Raw genomic sequence first — 17,568 nt, 5'->3', positions numbered from 1 at the left:
AGTGTGAAAGTGGTAATAAGTGGAAAACGTAAGTTTTTAATAATTTATCAAGTTTCTCTATTATAAATTTTAAAATATTTAAAATGTCTAAGGAATAGTTCCTATTATGTTCCTTATTATTATTGAATGTACTATAATTAGTAACCGTTTCTGTTTTTTTGTCATTGTCCGATTTTAGTCCGATTAAGTACGAATACGAACGAATAGTCCGAAAGGTAAAGAATCCGAAACTGATTGGGTCGAATTTGAAAATTTATAGGCCTAAATTCCTGAAAGGAATGAATGAATTTATTTCACGTAAATCAGTCGCTATTTATTCTAATTTAACAATCTTCGTCAAGTAATTTTTGCTACAATCTATGTTTGCTACCTTCAACAATTCCCGATGCTTTTAGAATATAACCTCAAAAGATGATTGTTTTGGCATTAAACATCAGTGATAAAAAGTACAACTACTGTAAATTTAATTTGGAGAATGATAAAGTGGAAAAGGTCAACGCTCGCGAAAAGAACTGCTTCAAAACCAAGAATAAAATTAAAAAAGTACAACTCGACAGTGCCTTTGTAAATTACCTCATACGCGAATTAATGATTAGTGAATTTTATAGAGTGCATTTTATACAAAAATGGACTGCTGGCCACAACGCCACTTTAATATTAGTGCTAAATTGTACCAAGTACGATTTAATAGATTATAATTGGTAAGTCGTCTTACATACGTGCGATATATTTCTAAAAAATGCTTCCTTAGGAACGATATAGTTTACGTCATGGTAAGAGAAAGGTGTGAGCTGGACCACGCTCTTTCCTGGTTGTCTACGTTGGGAGGTGCCTTTTCAGCATTAGGTAAAACAATTTTATACAAATCTCAGTATATAAATACTTTAATCGAGCCCAACCACTCAAAACTAACTTGATTCTAGGTGACTATTTCCCCTTGTGCGCGGATACCGCAGGGAAAATATCAATCCATCAATTAAAACTGGCGCTGAGGATGGGAGATCCGAATACAGCGGCACGCTGCCGCTTGTACCTCAGTCTGAGCCTGATACAGAAGAAGAAATTCAGGTACGCTGAGAGAATAATTTACAGGGAGTACCAACTAGCAAGGAAGGCGACTGTGATAGACTCACGGCTGTTGAACATGTGCAGGGGGATTTGGTCCAAACTTCAGTATGAGTTCGACGTGTTCACAAGGACCAAAGCCGGCTTGAGCGAAAAGATGAGGAAAGCCGTTATATAGTTCCGTTTACAGTTTTATTTATTGTGAATAGACGTTTTGTTAACTATTTTTTAGAGTAAAAAGTTAAGACGCGTCTTATATTTTTTATTTAAAATGAATCTAAATTCGTTTTAAAGGCAAAATGAAAATTTATTTTAATTTAATAGTAAATTTTATAAATACTGCTTTTGTAAATATGGAAAAATGCGAAGTTAAGTGCGTTTACGAGAAAATTGGAGACTTCAGCATTTTCACAAGTTCATTTAGGAATAATTGAAAATTTCATAATTTTCACAATATCTCGCTTTTTTATAACAATTATTTTATGTTTATTTGTCCTCGTTTCTGCTCAATAAAAATTCTCCAAAAGCAAAGTCTCGATAAGGTTAATTATTATAATGCACATCCTTATCAAATGTGCCACAAACACATAAAAACAATTGAATGTTTTGTCAAATTTCATGGGACACCACAGATTTAAATTCAATTGTTTAATAATTTTTCGAGGCTAATTTTTCTATTACAAAGCTTCTGTAATAGATTAAAACATATTTAATGAAAAATTAATTTTAGAGTGCAAATTCACCTGCATTCGTACTTGCTAGATGTGGCGAATTATCGCCATTGTGGCGGCGCAGCATGCTTGCATGGCTCCCAAAAATTTCACATGGTAACGCGTTTTTTGAAATAATTCTGGCGACAGCTGTTTGACTTTTGATTTGATTTTAAACATTCTTTCGGAATATTTTAGACCAAAAAGTTAGTCTGAATTGAAAGAGCACCGTCATCGACTGCTATGTTGGGGCCAAATGTGTATGTTTAGTTGCATATAGTTATTAACGGTTAGATATCAAGTTTAATAACTCTCACAAACTATGCAACCATATATTCACTGTATGCAGTTCTGATTTGTCAACCGACGCCATGTTGGCTCGCTATTAGATAGAAACGTTATGCTTCTTTATATCTAATGAGAACATTGTTAGCGGCACTCTCATAATTTAGTGACTATAAAAATATTAGCGTGGCGCCATCTAACGGAATATTTTAACAACGTCCCTTTTTATTTCAAACAGATGGCGACTTTGAGGCTACTGTATTTCCATCTAGTGGCGACGACAGATAAAGTTTCCTGGCCACCTGACCTGTATTTCTGGTTGCCTGTATTCTATCAAAAACAGTGTACCGTGTTATTTTAATTAATTACCATATTATTATGTTTATGAAACAGTAGAATAAGTACTAAGACTACTAAGACTTTACACAGCATTGAACAAAAGATAAATAAAGGCAATAAAGTAAAAATAGAATATAGTACCTTAATCTTCAACGAGTAATTTATTTATAAATGTATATTTTTCTTCGCCTTTAAAAAATAAATTGTTTATATGTTTGCAGAATTACTAAAATAAGTTAATTTTTACTTCGTTGTCTTCTAATCAATATACTCATCAGTTTATTAATAAATATTCATTCATAATTTGCTGAATTTGACGTTTAGTTCCGTTGATCTGGATTAGATGTCGCCCGGGTAAAAATTAATCAAGGAATGAGCGCTGAAGCTATTTTTTACGAACAATACGGTTTTAAATATGGTATATCAATTTTGGTTCTTGACCGATGTGTAATATTTTGCTGGATGTTATTTAAACCTCATAAAAGTAAAATCAAAATTAATAATGCACATAAATATATAAAATTTTATTTATACTATTCTATTATTTTATTAAAAATATTTTACTAAAATAATATAGGCAATTTATATCTATAGTGTAGATAGAGGCTTATGAAAGTGCAGGTATTTTTTTCCCAAATAGGATAGACGCGGGCAACTAAATTTCATATCAAATGATTATTTAAAATAATAAATTTTATGAAATCTGCCTTGCAGTTTTTCTAAAATTTCGTAAATCCTTTAACTTGCAAAGTTCCCCAAATACAGAGTTAGATACTTACTTTCAAATGCTTTTACGTTTTTTCAAAATTCATCATATTTTACACAATTTTTTTATTTTATTAGCTGTGTACTTTTATACCTGCAGGACAATTACTCGTACTTTGTTGTACAGTTTCTAATAATAACACTTTATTTTATCTCTATAATAAAATACAAGTACTTGTATATCTCCACCTTTAAATTACAATAACACTTTTACAGATCAGGAATCATTTGGCACTTAATTTTTTTAACGCTCCGTTCGTGTGGCCTTGTAGCGATATGTTTGCCATACACTACGAACCTCATATTGTCCAACTGGAACTGGAACACCGAACTGGTCTTGATAATAGCTGAAATTCAGGAAATATATCACTAAATACGATAATTTTCGCATTAATGCATTTCAGAATTAAAATAATTTCAAACATTCTCAATTCTAAACAAATAACTGTCAAATTCAATGCCAACTTGATCACAGCTAGTCATTTAACAATACATTCAACTGTTTTAGAGATGGGTTGACTACTTACACAGCAATCTTGATTCATTCATAAAATTTGACTTACTTTTCAGTTTAGACTGGGGAGTGACTATTTGAAAGGTCATTTTAGTTTCCAAAACTACGACGCCCGACATTCCAACCTGACTGGGTACTTTAGACTTGATAATGGTCATTTCCGCTCCTACCAGTTCAGATTTAGCCACAATTGCGCTAACAGCATTCCACTCTTGATCGTTACAACTGGGGGCCTTGGCAATTTCCAGGTTTTGCCTCATATACTCCTTCCACATGTCCCTCAAAGGTTCCAAGGAAGCGTAACTCCATCCTTCCTTGGGTAACTTCAGTAAACCGAGCTCTAGGCGTTGTTTGCGTGTGAGAAACGTTTTTTTACCCTTTGGCTTCTGTTTCTTCCGCAGGGAGTGTTTTTCTAACATGAATTTCCATTGTAAATCGGTTGTGAGGGTGCCAAGGTCAGATTGTGGTATGTTTTGTATTAAAAATTTTCTTATGTATGTCGTGCTCTGCTCTGGGTTGAGGCTAGGTCCCGGCAAAATATCTCCGGGCAAACTGCTATTTACAAGTTCTGGAAGGAGAAAGGTAAATAATCTACTTTGTGACTTGTCTTGACTACTCACTTTTTATATCAGAAGGCATGTTTTTTGCAAAATTAATAAATAAACACCTCACATATCCCTTTTAACAGTTTGTTTTGATTTGATGACAACGAACCACGATAGTGGATTGTGGTAAGATGTTCTGTGGCATCCAGTACACAAAACATTAAAGAATAACTGGTTTTACTGATTTCTTCAATAGATCTGTTAATTTGACAATATAATAATAGAAATTACTTATGGTTTTTACCGCTAGGGTCGCTAGTGTTCTTTTGTACACCAACATACTTTCATTATTTATTGTTTGATTTATTTAATTTTTAACACATTACAAAAATTGCATGTTCTTTATGTCCCCTCCACTATTTATGGGTGCATATGGGACACTAGCGTCCTCTAATTTGGTAAAATATTTGTTATATATTGAAAAGAAATAAATTCTTTTCTGGTCTGTGAATGACGAAATTTTTAAATTTCTTATAGAAATAGTTTCATGCAACTTTTTATGCTAAATTGATATAGTTACTACCTACTTATTCAATTAAATTGAAAATTAAATGATTAACTGAAAATAGAAGATAAGATAATTAAAAAAGTAATTTTGAGATTATATAATTCTGTTAATATTGAGTCTTAGAAAATATGTCATAAGAACGTGTATTTTTATAAAGAGAATCATCTAAATTTGTTACTCATAGTTTCTAGACACCATACACATTTATATACAAATTAATTACAGGCCGGCCCTGCCCTAGAGGGCGCTTTCGACATTAAAATCCAGCGCACGTCAATTCTACTCAGTTAGAAATTGTGACCCAATCGTGAACCAGCAGAAAATTAGGACAAAAATTTCACAAAAATGGAATTTGGTGAGTTAAAACGTCAATATTTATTTAAAATCTGCATTATAATGCTCCCCGATAATGAATCTATCTGTCGAATAACCTGTTTGGGAGCAAATAAAATGTGTATATTAGATATTTAAACAATTTGTTTACATTCGTGCAGACCTGTCAAAAATTTGCCTAATCAGCACGTCCTAATTTTTTTTATCAAACTTTCCAATGAAACTTTAACTTGAAGATATCCTAATCGGTGTCACGGATAATTAATGCATGAAATGTATTCTGTTAAAGGAGCTTTAACCGGTGATGTTATTGACACATTCAAAAAGAATTTCTACTCCCAAGAAAAAAATATTCTCGCTCAAAATGTGTGCTCGAGAGTGGACCCTTTCGACGCTGCAATATCTAGAAAAGCCCTGGAAGAAACCCAACACGTTTTTAATTACAAGGTAAGTCTTAATCCGGGTATTATTTAAATTAGTTCAAAAAGCATCAGACGGGGATATTGCAAAAGCTCAGCAGTCTGTCTTGTTAAATTGTGCAAATAGTAAAACAATATTGCTCTTTCAGTTGTAAGTATCTTATCTTTTTGTTTAGTTTACATTATAGCTGAATAGTGTTTGTGGAAGATTATTTTAATATATGCAAATAGCATCTATGCGTTTGTATTGTTCTGTGAATTGACTTCGTAGTGTAATTTTTACCTAATATGGATGAAAATAACATTACAAAAATAAAAATCAATATATTGTTCGTGGTATTGTAATCATATTCCGAAAAATTATAGTTTTAGGTATTACAAAATTTTTGTTTTAATACATGAGAAATCTACATAGTAGGTAATGAAATAATGACAGAACAATTGCTAACAAATTATATTCCAGTCCCAATCACAGTAGTCTTTGAAATAATGATAATTGATAAGATAGCAAAGGTATCAAGCAGTATAGGAAATAATGTCATGACAATTATTATTAGAATTAATACCTAATTTTGAAAATTTTTTAACCAAGTTATAAGAAGCTGTTCGTTATTTACTGGATCTACCAGGAAAAACATCTGACCTAGATTTTGATGGCTTAAAATTATGCCTAAGTCTAAGTAAAAATTATATTCATTGCGATAGAATTACAAGTACTGTATTTATTTTCAGCAATTTCAATATCCTAATTAAATTCCAGTTAAGAGATGGAAATATTTGTTATTTGTGATTTTTATCACAATAAATTAGCCATGATGTTGTTTCTTTTGCTTGCCCTTATGTTTGATAAGAATGATATGATAAGGGCTTCATTAATTGATAAGTAGTGTGATAAGAGACCTTTTCATATTTTTTACCAATAAATTAGCCGTTGTTTGATAACGTTTTGTTTGCAATTGCCATGCAAGGGCCGTTTTAAATTTATTCTAAGAAAAACCTATGACGTCTGCCTGTAGAATTGTATTTAAAAAAATATTAATTTCTCCTCTAATTATGTACAATTAAACTTTTTTACACAATTATTAGCTGTTTACCAGTTATTGTCGGTGTCATTCAATGCTAGTTGGGGTATGTAGCCTATAGTCATTTCCTGCAATATCGACAATTTTTGAGGTTAGATATTTTTTGCAGCTTAGATTTTTGATATGGAAGAACATTGTAAAAATAAACTTACCTCTATCGTTTCGTTTATCCATGGAATTTGGTTTGTAGTGCTTGTGGGCAAGCATCAGTTTTTGACATATTCCCTAGATTGTCCAAGTACCGCAATCAAAGTTTTTGTTTTACCCAAAATGTCAGTCTGTGTTAAAATTTCATTGTTGTGGTGTTAGACAGAAATATTGAGGTTATGTGTAATGAATTGTTCAAAATATGTGAAAGTTAATAGAATGAAAATGATGGAACATTCAAATGTATATATTTCAAGGTTGGCAATAGGGATTCGTTCCCAAAATGGCAGATGATTGTGGTACTTTCTCAATATCCAGGGACTGTATTAAATTACTTTATTTTATTTTTATCCAAAGAATCTTTGTGTAATAATAATTATTATTTTTTTAATTATACGCTTGTAAGAATAAAATATACTACGTTACCTTTTGTAATTTTGACACTGACGTCAAATAAGTAGTATATTTTATTCTGATAAACACATTTCAGTTATGTTTTAAATATTAACTGTTGTATACTCATTTATTTTCATCCTCAAGCAATACAAGAAATATATTTCCTTTGGTTTCGCAGATTGAGGCCGAGGGCAAGCCGGTGACGAACCAGAAGAGCTCGGGCCGCTGCTGGCTGTTCGCGGCCCTCAACGTCATCCGCCTGCCCTTCATAAAGCAGTACCACCTCGAGGATTTCGAGTTCTCTCAGGCCTATCTATTTTTTTGGGACAAAATCGAACGGTGCAATTTCTTCTTGAACAACATCGTCGAGACGACTAGGAGGAACGAGCCGGTGGACGGACGGCTGGTGTCGTTCCTCTTACAGGCAAGCGCGATATATGAGAAAGTTATATCGCGGTCGTATTTACTCTTTTTTTTCGCAGGATCCGACGTGTGACGGTGGCCAGTGGGATATGCTAGTCAATTTAATCAACAAGTACGGTTTAATGCCAAAGAAGAATTTTCCCGAGTCGTTCAGTTGCGAGTCTAGTAATAGGATGAACCAAGCGCTTAAGAGTAAGGTAAGGGTGAAGCGTTGCAAGTCGTGAGTGCGTGAAATGTGAAGGACAATATATTTTTGTAAGTCCTTTAATGCCCAATCGATCGGGTCTAAAAGAAAAAATTGTTAAAGCTGATCGTACTTAATAGAAAAGTGCGAATGTATCGAAAACTGTTGGACCGAGAGGAAATGACAATCATATTTCATAGATTTAGCGATTCAAAAAAAAAAAAAATTGGATCTCCTGATCCAAAAAAAATTGGAAAAAAATTAAAAATCAAAGAAACTCGCAGTAAAAACATTTTAAAGGGGACCGAGCAGTTTCGAAAACTAATAATTTTCCTTATAACATGTTGAGCAACTTTTTGGAATCTTTTTTTTTTCATTTACACGAATTTAAAAAACAGGAAAAAAAGGGTAATTTATGGTTTTTTAGAAAATTGACGGCTAAATTAGAAATATTCACGAAATGACTAATGTTAAACATGACTTTTACAGTTCGATATACCCAGAAGAACCCTGTGAAGTTGCATCTCGATGTAGCGAACCGTTTCTTTTTTTCAAACAGGCAAACTTTTGAAATAAATTAAAGGGTCACGTTTTTTGAGTTTAAACAAATCATAATCATGATTAAAATGGAAAAAAAAATTTTTTTCTTCAGGTTTTCTCACATTTTTACCGCAAATAACTTTTTTTGAGACAAATTTGTAATTAATTTTTGCGCAGTATGTAATCACTTAAAGAACAGTTTTTTTCAAAACCACCTGTTTTCTGCTGAAAAACATTTTTTTCCATTTTAATCATGATTATGAAGTGTTTAAGCTCAAAAATCGTGACCCTTTATTTTATTTCATAAGTTTGACTGTTTGAAACAAAGAGACGGTTCGTTAGATCGAGATAAAATTTCACAGGGTTCTTCTGGTTATATCGAACTGTAAAAGTCATGCTTAACATTAGTCATTTCGTGAATCTTTCTAATTTAGCCGTCAATTTTCTAAAAAACCATAAATTACCCTTTTTTCCTGTCTTTTTTTAACTCGTGTTAGTTAAAAAAATATTTCCAAAAAGTTGTGGCAGGAAATTTATTACAGTTTTCCAAACTGCTCTTCAATTCTGTGTACAACCATTTGTCGCCGAGATATCGACGATTGAAGATAAAAGGATCCTTTTCCAATAAAAGTCCGATATTTCGATGAATAATGGTCGTATCGAAATTAAAAAAAAAGGAAATTAAAGCTGAATAAACAAGCTATCTGGTACATGCAATGGCTTGTCTGAAAAAAATGTTTACAAGTCCGTGAACACGGAAAAAAAATAAAAAAATTTGCAAAATTTTTTTGTCACGCTATTTCTTAGAATTGCATGATAACCGAAGCTTCTAAAAATTTTCCACCGAAAGATCTAATAACTAGAACCTTGGAACTTCAAAATGCTTTCTTTGTATTCTCGATACGACCATTTTTCACTTAAATACAGTTTGTCAAAAATCACGGAAAAATTTCGGAAATTCTTTTGACCCTTTAATTGTTTGTATTAGTGTATTTTATTTAAAACAAAAAAAAATACACAGAACCTTAATGCTACAAATTAAGCAATAAATAAAACAAAAGAGCCAACATTTTTGTAATCTATAAAATTTTCGAACTTGAAAAACCTGAAAATATCAGGGAATCGGAATCTTTTGGACAATATTTAATATACACCAGACCAAATATGTTCAGAACTTTTTATCAGTTTTTTTTTTTAGTGGAAATGACCAGATTAGTTTTTTTTTTAAATAATTTCTAAAGATTATTTATATTCAACAAAAGTTTAATTCTTCTCAATGATCAATTTTTTTAGAAATTTTGAACCTTTAGTATTCACACATGACATCACCGGGTCGTAACTGACTAGTTTTTGAAGGAATTTTACAAATCTTGCAGCTCTTAGTGCATGACAAAGTGAAAAAAATTGCATATTCTTTCTGAGGCTGCAGCATTTCGTCTACATTCACCGTCTATCAACAACATACCTGCCGATTTGTGATTACTGTAATTATGTACGAATTTAAAAAACTAGCTATTAATAAAAATAATTCTAATTATTATTACTGCTAATTTTACGTAGATTAGATTAATACCGAAACAAAAAGGGACCTTTAAGGGTGAAAGAACAATCAATTTTATCACAGATGTACCGTTGAAACAAAAAACGTCCGATAAACCATCGAGACAATTTATATTCGGCGGTAGATGGTAGATGATGAGTTGAATGGTAATAATCTTCCGCAGTTGCGGGAGTACGCCAAGGCCATCCGCGAGCTGGTGGTCAAGGGGGGCAGCGACGCCGACATCCGTAGTCTGATCCAGGAACAGATGTCCAGCATCTACCAGATAGTCAGTATATGCCTGGGCGTACCCAACGACACCTTCACCTGGAGTTACTACGACAAGAGCAAGGCGTTCCAAAGCGTCGGCCCCATCACCCCCAAGGAATTCTACGAGAAGCACGTCAAGCCGTACTTCAACGTCGACGATAAGGTACGGTAATCACATCGTCCGCAGACTGTGAGCGGAAATTTAATGTCGCTGTTTCGCTTAAGGTGTGTCTGGTGACGGACCCGAGGCCCACCAACGAGTACGGCAAGGTGTACACGGTGGACTGCCTGGGCAACATCGTGGGCGGCAGGAAGTGCATCTACAACAACCAGCCCGTGGAGCTGCTTCTCGAGCTTACCGCCAAGAGCGTCAAGGAGGGCGAGGCGGTGTGGTTCGGCTGCGAGGTCATGAAGCGCTTCGCCGGAAAACAGGGTATTCAGGACTTGAAAATGTAAGCGTCGAGAAGCTATTCGTATGCGCTTAAAAATAAAACTGATTCTTTTGTTTCCAGTCACGATTTCCAACTGCTTTTCGGCGTGGACATCCAGACGACCCTATCCAAAGCCGATAGACTTCTTTACGGGGAAAGTGCAATGTCGCACGCCATGGTGTTCACGGCGATAAACACAAACGTAAGCTACATTTTTTAAATGTCGTTCTTTTAGTTTCGTTCTTTAGAACGTTGTAATGGAAAATGAGGGATTGAAAACGTTCACGAACAAACCGAGAACGTACTGGGAACGTTTTTGTAAAAAGTGAAACTTGATTTTATACAGAACAAACTCAGTAAGTCACCAAAATGGGGAACAAAGTGCCAAGTTTTAACTTGGGCAATTCCTTTTTATTTCGTTCCCAGTTTTGTTCCTTGCAAGATCGTTCCACCTTCTTATTTTCGCCTCACTTTGTTCTTTAAAGGATGTTTAACCGTTTTTAATTCACAATTTTGTTCTCATTTTGTTTAAAGATTATACTTTCTTTAGTTTCTTTAATTTTGTTCTTTTGGTAACACTGTTCCTCTTTATTTTCTTCTCAGTTTGTTCTTTAAAAGATGTTTAACCATTTTCAATTCACAATTTTGTTCTCATTTTGTTGTTTTAAGATTCTACTTTCTTTAATTTCTTTGATTTTGTTCTTTTGGTAAGACTGTTCCTCTTTATTTTCTTTTAACCATTTTTAATTCACAATTTTGTTCTAATTTTGTTGTTTAAAGATTCTACTTTCTTTCATTTCTTTGATTTTGTTCTTTTGGTAAGACTGTTCCTCTTTCCTTTCTTCTCAGTTCGTTCTTTAAAGGATGTTTAACCATTTTTAATCTTCAATTAAGACGATAAAACAGGTGAACTGTCTGATTTTGTTCATTGTCACATTGGGACCGTTCCTCGTTATTTGTTAGTTTGTTTTTTACTGCAATGTTCCATCGTTTTTCGTGCAAACGAAAAGTAAGAACAGAACTTCTATAAATCATAGAAACTCTGAAAACAATGTTCCCGGAACAAAAGTAAGAACGTACCAGATTGAAAGGAACAAATCCAAGAACAGAATAAACAGAAACTTCCAAGAACCAAAACGTCCAGTTTTATTCTCGGTAAAACCGTTCCACCGTCTTCCGTTTCCAATTTCAAAACCGTTCGCAGAACAAAATAAATGAACCTTTTACGGTTGTAAACGAGCGAATGCCCGCAGGATGAGGACCAAGTAACGAAGCTGCGCGTAGAGAACTCCTGGGGCGAGGACCGCGGCGAGAAAGGCTACCTTGTGATGACCACCGACTGGTTCAGAGAGTTCACGTTCGAGGTGGTGGTCGACAAGAAGTTCGTGCCGCAGGAGGTGCTCGACGTGTTCCAGCAGGAGCCCATAGTCTTGCCCGCCTGGGACCCGATGGGTACCCTGGCACGGTGCTAGTTTTAAGGGAGGCGTTCGGCCCCGCAGGTGAGTAGATGCGAGGCGTGTCTGAACTTGGTGGCGCGATTTTAGGAACATGTCGATCGAAGATCAATATATGTTTTTTTTCCTTTTCGGTGATGTGGGTCGTTAAATTGGTACTTACCGAATCGGTTTTATTACAACTTGTACTACGGTAGACTTGGTTGGCTGATTTTAAAAAGAAAAATATGTCCTGATAGGCGACTAATTTGGTAAGTGATGTTTTAACACCCCTTTCTGGGGAGCAGAATCGTTTGTGGAAGAAAAAAAGATTTAATTTTCATCTTATTCCGATTTGCTTAGCGTCCTCCTAAAATTGTGCTGCTAAGTACACGAACATTACATAAAATTAAATTTAGACGAGTTCCAATAGGATTTAATCGATTTTTCTTGCAGGTTGGCGCGGCCGACAGTTTTTAAACGTATTTAACCACTTAGTCTTGGTTGCCGCTCAGTTACCATTATTTTTATTATAAATGATAGGTTTAAGTATCATTTGTATATAAAAAAAAAAACAACAATCGTAAGACTGTACAGAATACAACTCTTATACAATATTTATACAAATGAGACGGGGCGACGTTTTAACCGCCGCTCCGCTGCTAAACGTTCCGTTTGGACGAGGAATTGAATATAGCCGGCCGCAAAGCTTTCGTCGTGGACTCGTTGCTGAAAATTTTAATGTAATCACGAGCGCTAATTCAAAACTTGGTGAAATTCGTAATTTTAATCAAACGCATTTAACTGCTCTAATGTTGTTTTTAAGTTATTATTATTTTTGTAATCGTGCTATTTCAATTTCAAAATATATTGTTTTATACAACAGATCTGCCTTTTATTCCTGCCCTGATAAAATAATATCACAAAAAAAAGTTACAAGGAAATATTTACGGATTTCGAGAAAAAAATAAAATTAAAAGCTCTACATAGCCGGACGACAGCCTATAGTGTGCTTAATAAAATGTATCCTAAGTTTTCGGTGTGCTGCTCCAGGTTGTACTCAGCATTACTGTGGTTTTTGTAGTGGTCTTATCACCGTGGTTTATGGTTTACATGTCTTACAAGTGCTCAAAATGGCCTATTGTGTGTAGCTATGCGGAATTAATGGATACCGCTTTAATTTATGGTCAGGCAAGACAGAATGCATTATGAGTATGCAGAATGCAGTGGTTCGAAGAGGGCTTGAAATGGGAATAATAATTATAAATTCTATATTAAATTCTTTTCTTTTTTTGTACCGTTTGATTGAGAGGTAAGTATAGTCGGTCAAATTCAAATGACGTGCAGATAAAATATTTATAAATGGTTTTCGAAGTTTTGTTTTTAATTTCTTTTTTATACAAAATAGTTTTGTATACCAAATGAAGAATAATCTTCAGGGTAAAATATATATTAATTAATATGTTTCTGATCTTTTGCTTTTCAAGAGAATTCTTTCATTTAAAAAAAATTCAGATTAGTATAACAAGTCCTATTACTCTTAAAAACTGACCCCACTTAAAGTTATGTCGGTCAAAAATAAGAGAAAATCAGGCAGCAATTGTTTATGCTTTACATTAAATACTCACTGCAGTTAATTTAAAAACGAAGTAACTTACCGAAGCTGAGTGACACTTTGATTTACATCAGTACCCACAATCTTTCTCTCATTTCAAAATTCGATGTTATGCTTGTACTTTTTTTATTGAACGTAGAGATTATCAAATTATAAGAAATCAATCTCACAATTTAGAATTACCAACAGTATTAATTAAAATATAAACAAATAACCATGCCATTTAATTCATCTGTTGCTATAATACATAAAAATAAAAACAAAAAATCGGGGTTAGACCCTAGATTAGAGAAGTATAGGTTAGACATTCTGGATGTGGAGTATATTTACCAGTGTTGTTCCTAGAATATATATTTTTGTACTGAAATCAGTGATGCCAATGTACTGATTTGAAACTAAATTGTACTGACGCGGGAAATTTAAATTTTTAAAAACTTAACACGTAAAATGATAGTAAAACGTCAAATCTGATTCCTATTTAAAGAAATCGCGATACATAGCCATAACCGCTCTGTGCATAACACTTCTGTCTTCAGAGACTCACCACAGAGGAGATCTGACAAAATGTGATACAATCAGCATCGTAAATATTAAAATTTGTAAAAATAAGCTACATGAGTTTCTTAAATGTGAAACTTCTTAAAACCACTGTACGCATACTTTAAATATAAAGAAAATTCTCATGTTTCAGACATTTCATAAAATTAAGCCACTTATAACGATATAATTTTATTTATAATAAACGTACATTTTATTAATCAATAGTTGTAGCTCATACTGAAGCATTTTGATATTTGTATATAACTTGCGGAGGCTCCCACTCCCAGTCCGCAGCACCTCTGTTATTTTCTTCTATCTTACTTTGAATTATTAAAATAGTAGCACACGTTTTAATATTTGATCAGTATGATTTTATAAAAACGAATAAAATGATTATTTAACAGCATAACGCAGATAGAATACAAATTGTTTATTTCTCTATGATGGATAAGCAGAAAACCGCAAATGAACTGTTCAACACAAAACAAAGTCACAGAACAAAACACGTCAAGTCAAAATACACAAAACCACAGCAAAATAAATATTCATCTATGCTGTGACAAAACCATGCCATAGAGAGTAGATACCACAAACTCGCGCCCCTATTCTCTGCTCTAAGACTACAAACTTAGAGAATATTTCTTTTATCNCGCTGGGATGAAAACGACCAATATCTCGTATCTCGAGTGATCACTCGATTATTAGAAGTACTCGATTACCGATAACTCGATTATCAAAATTGGTCGATTATGCCCATCACTAATCTGGAGTATATTTACAGATATCTGCTTTACCAACTTGAACTGAAACCCATTTTCACGAACATAAGCGTAACCACGAATACATAAAATTGACGTCACTGACCATAGTCTTCAATTAGTCATACGAAATTGATTCTACTCCATGGTGGTTTCGCTCCACATCATAGACTTAGAAAATTATGGACTGGCCCTAGAAAGAGTGGTCAATCGCACTAATGTGTGCAAGGCAGATAAAGCTAGTGTAGGCAAATATGGGTAAAACAAATAATGGTACACGGGTATACTGGTACAAAATACCTTAAACAAACTTTAGTGTAAAACTTTAAATTTCTAATTATTATAATCCCCCGTTAATACTTCAGATTTGTACAAAAGTTCCTTATAAACAAACAGTACTTATGCTCTTATTCATTAATAATAATTAAAATTACTGGTACAAATATGTATTGTTAAGAGAAGAGAAATCAAATTCAATTCAGTTCGAGCTAAGATAAAGAATTCTTAATACCATAAGTGTAGTTTTACTCATGGAATTAATATATCTACACATTTCTAATGGATTTTTTTGTCTTCTGCTAGTCTCTATATTATTTTTATAAAGTCTTTGTAGATCAGGAATTAGTCAGCTGTACCTTCTGTCATTCATCTGAATATAATCAAAAACCTAATCAATAATTTTTCAAAATTTTTAACTTAATCATACTTTCAATCTAACTTCAAATGGGAGTATGGCCCAACAGAAAAAAGGGGTAAGGAATCGAGTATAGCTAGCTGATTGGTTGAATTAAATGTAGTGCGCCACAGTAGTCGAAGTTCTGTGAACGAAGGATAAGCCTGCACTAGCTCTATCTCTTTCGCACACGTCTGTGCAATTGCCGTAAGAAACCATTAAGAATATATTTAAAAAGAAAACGACCCAAAGTATTTTATGTAAACCAGTTATAATGGATGCTAATCTGGAATAGAAGACACAATGGTCTTAAAAGTACAATTACAACACTTCCTTATTTACATTTCCAGTATTTCTAAGTCTTAATTGACTGTAAATTCTACACACTTTATCCCGTACGCTAGATTTCTATTTTCACGTCTGTCACTCCTCATTTGGTTGCAACCGACGTTTCTACAGATCACGTTTGCACATCACCAGCACTTCTGTGCTTTATCAGGTGAACGATGAGGGTCTTCTCCCTTTTCGACTCGAAATCGCACTTATCACACGAAAACCTTTGTACTTTGGGCTTATTCCTATGACGTACTTGGTGGCGCGCCAACTTTGCCTTGTACACCGTTACATACTCGCACTTCCCGCACTTGTAAGTCTTCACCTCCGACAGGTCCTTGTGCAGGAGCTGGTGCTTCGGGAGGTTACCCCGATGTCGTGTTTCGAAATCGCACAAATCGCATCGATACATTCGAACTTCTACCAGGCTTTTGTGCACCACCTTGTGAGAGGCGACGGACTCTTGATATTTAGATTTGAAGTCGCATTTGTCGCAAGGGAATAACTTCAAAAGTGATGCGTCTGTATGTCTGCGACTGTGTCGTACCAGGTTGCATTTCCAGTTGGTCTCGTAGGGGCATGTCATACATTTGTAATTGACCACCTTCAAGGGGTCCTTGGTTTCTGGTCCGTCTTGCATTCGCAAGGGTGAGGTTGGGTCGCTTTGAAGTAATGTGTATATTTTGGGTTCCGTTGGGTCATTTTGAAGTTCTAACTCGTCCAGCTCGGTATTATATTCATTAGTGTAGCTCGCCTTCACTTCTTCCGCAACTGAACTAAAAATATACAGGGGGTAACTAAAACCGTAGACCCAATATTGTTAGATTTTCAGTCACAAATAAAAAACAAAGCAACAGATTTAAAGTATGCCACAAAAAACCTATTTGTTTCTTAAACTATTACAACAGAGTAATAAAAGTAATATATCTAATTTCGTAATTTATCAGATATACGGGCATAATTTCGAAAATGATAATTTGGCTGCAATACCATGGGCCACAAACCTCAAAATTTATTTGACAACCTGAGTTCAATTCCTAGTTGTTTGCTCATATTTTTTCAAATATGGACCCTATTTCAGGCACTCCTGACTGAATTTGAATTAAATCACTGTGATATTCTATAATTTAATGAAAGACATGAATTTGTTTAATACTTAGTACCTTGAAAATTAAACATGGTCAGACATGTACTTTTTCATTATTTTGTCGTCATAAATCTTTTAGCCGCTCTCTATATAATTCAAATACAAGTCTACCTTCCAGACTTTTTAGAATTCACAGAAATATATGGCCGAGTAGATGAGAAGGGTGCAAATGAATGGATAGTTTTTAATTCTGATTTCATTGATGGAGAAAAAAAAATTGTTTAAATAGATCCCTATTCCATAGTCTTCCCTTACCTTTCCTGGTAATTTATTTCAGTTTTTATCATAACATATTCAGGTTTAACCCATGTGTCCTCAAAATCATCACTTTCAATTTTAATTGGTAAATAAAGTGAAGCATCAGACTCAATCCCTATATCCTGTTTGGTATGGAAACTTTTAATTTGTTCGTCTACATCAACACAAGTCTTGTGTACGGCAGGATTCATTATATTAAATCCATTAAATCAACAATTTTCAAAAATAAATAAATTAGATATATTGCTCATAACC

General features: G+C 33.9%; 4 protein-coding genes across 5 annotated transcripts; 2 read left to right on the top strand and 2 right to left on the bottom strand.

Moving 5' to 3' along the window:
- The first annotated feature begins 230 nt into the window (after nucleotides 1–230).
- On the top strand, nucleotides 231–1,316 carry LOC108905904 (uncharacterized protein F58A4.6). Its single transcript, XM_018708974.1, has 3 exons — nucleotides 231–701; nucleotides 752–846; nucleotides 924–1,316. The coding sequence occupies exons 1-3, from the start codon at nucleotides 412–414 to the stop codon at nucleotides 1,241–1,243; spliced, it is 705 nt and encodes a 234-aa protein (XP_018564490.1). The 5' UTR covers nucleotides 231–411; the 3' UTR covers nucleotides 1,244–1,316.
- Nucleotides 1,317–3,096: 1,780 nt separating this feature from the next.
- Nucleotides 3,097–4,467, bottom strand: LOC108905899 (ribonuclease P protein subunit p29). Its single transcript, XM_018708965.2, has 3 exons — nucleotides 4,299–4,467; nucleotides 3,728–4,246; nucleotides 3,097–3,511 (listed from the first exon to the last, which is right to left on the bottom strand). Exons 1-3 carry the CDS (start codon nucleotides 4,315–4,317, stop codon nucleotides 3,375–3,377), a joined length of 675 nt encoding a protein of 224 aa, XP_018564481.1. The 5' UTR covers nucleotides 4,318–4,467; the 3' UTR covers nucleotides 3,097–3,374.
- A 591-nt stretch (nucleotides 4,468–5,058) lies between these two features.
- On the top strand, nucleotides 5,059–12,874 carry LOC108905919 (bleomycin hydrolase). Of its 2 annotated transcripts, XM_018708991.1 has the most exons (9): nucleotides 5,059–5,146; nucleotides 5,414–5,571; nucleotides 7,347–7,592; nucleotides 7,651–7,788; nucleotides 10,040–10,288; nucleotides 10,351–10,577; nucleotides 10,638–10,758; nucleotides 11,810–12,055; nucleotides 12,446–12,874. In XM_018708991.1, the coding sequence occupies exons 1-8, from the start codon at nucleotides 5,137–5,139 to the stop codon at nucleotides 12,026–12,028; spliced, it is 1,368 nt and encodes a 455-aa protein (XP_018564507.1). In that variant the 5' UTR covers nucleotides 5,059–5,136; the 3' UTR covers nucleotides 12,029–12,055; nucleotides 12,446–12,874. The 2 variants fall into 2 exon arrangements, with proteins under 2 accessions (XP_018564507.1, XP_018564505.1); XM_018708989.1 differs by lacking the exon at nucleotides 5,059–5,146 and having other exon boundaries at nucleotides 5,398–5,571.
- Nucleotides 12,875–15,471: 2,597 nt separating this feature from the next.
- Nucleotides 15,472–17,568, bottom strand: LOC108905903 (RE1-silencing transcription factor-like). Its single transcript, XM_018708973.1, has 2 exons — nucleotides 17,311–17,568; nucleotides 15,472–16,684 (listed from the first exon to the last, which is right to left on the bottom strand). The coding sequence occupies exons 1-2, from the start codon at nucleotides 17,502–17,504 to the stop codon at nucleotides 16,036–16,038; spliced, it is 843 nt and encodes a 280-aa protein (XP_018564489.1). The 5' UTR covers nucleotides 17,505–17,568; the 3' UTR covers nucleotides 15,472–16,035.

This window comes from Anoplophora glabripennis, unplaced genomic scaffold (genome assembly GCF_000390285.2).
Source record: "Anoplophora glabripennis isolate ALB-LARVAE unplaced genomic scaffold, Agla_2.0 scaffold255, whole genome shotgun sequence".
NCBI classification, from domain to species: Eukaryota; Metazoa; Arthropoda; class Insecta; order Coleoptera; family Cerambycidae; genus Anoplophora; species Anoplophora glabripennis.
Note: the sequence above shows the minus strand (reverse complement) of the source record. Positions and strands in the feature narration are given on the sequence as shown.

Coding starts and splice junctions, on each gene's coding strand:
- LOC108905899 (XM_018708965.2), bottom strand. Junction 3,512..3,727: donor TCCCCAGTCTAAACTGAAAA/GTAAGTCAAATT, acceptor CCTGAATTTCAG/CTATTATCAAGACCAGTTCG.
- LOC108905919 (XM_018708989.1), top strand. CDS start 5,398: ATGTATTCTGTTAAAGGAGCTTTAACCGGTGATGTTATTGACACATTC. Junction 7,593..7,650: donor TGGTGTCGTTCCTCTTACAG/GCAAGCGCGATA, acceptor TTTTTTTCGCAG/GATCCGACGTGTGACGGTGG. Junction 10,578..10,637: donor GGTATTCAGGACTTGAAAAT/GTAAGCGTCGAG, acceptor TTTTGTTTCCAG/TCACGATTTCCAACTGCTTT.
- LOC108905904 (XM_018708974.1), top strand. CDS start 412: ATGATTGTTTTGGCATTAAACATCAGTGATAAAAAGTACAACTACTGT. Junction 702..751: donor GATTTAATAGATTATAATTG/GTAAGTCGTCTT, acceptor ATGCTTCCTTAG/GAACGATATAGTTTACGTCA. Junction 847..923: donor AGGTGCCTTTTCAGCATTAG/GTAAAACAATTT, acceptor ACTTGATTCTAG/GTGACTATTTCCCCTTGTGC.
- LOC108905903 (XM_018708973.1), bottom strand. CDS start 17,504: ATGAATCCTGCCGTACACAAGACTTGTGTTGATGTAGACGAACAAATT. Junction 16,685..17,310: donor GAAATAAATTACCAGGAAAG/GTAAGGGAAGAC, acceptor GTATATTTTTAG/TTCAGTTGCGGAAGAAGTGA.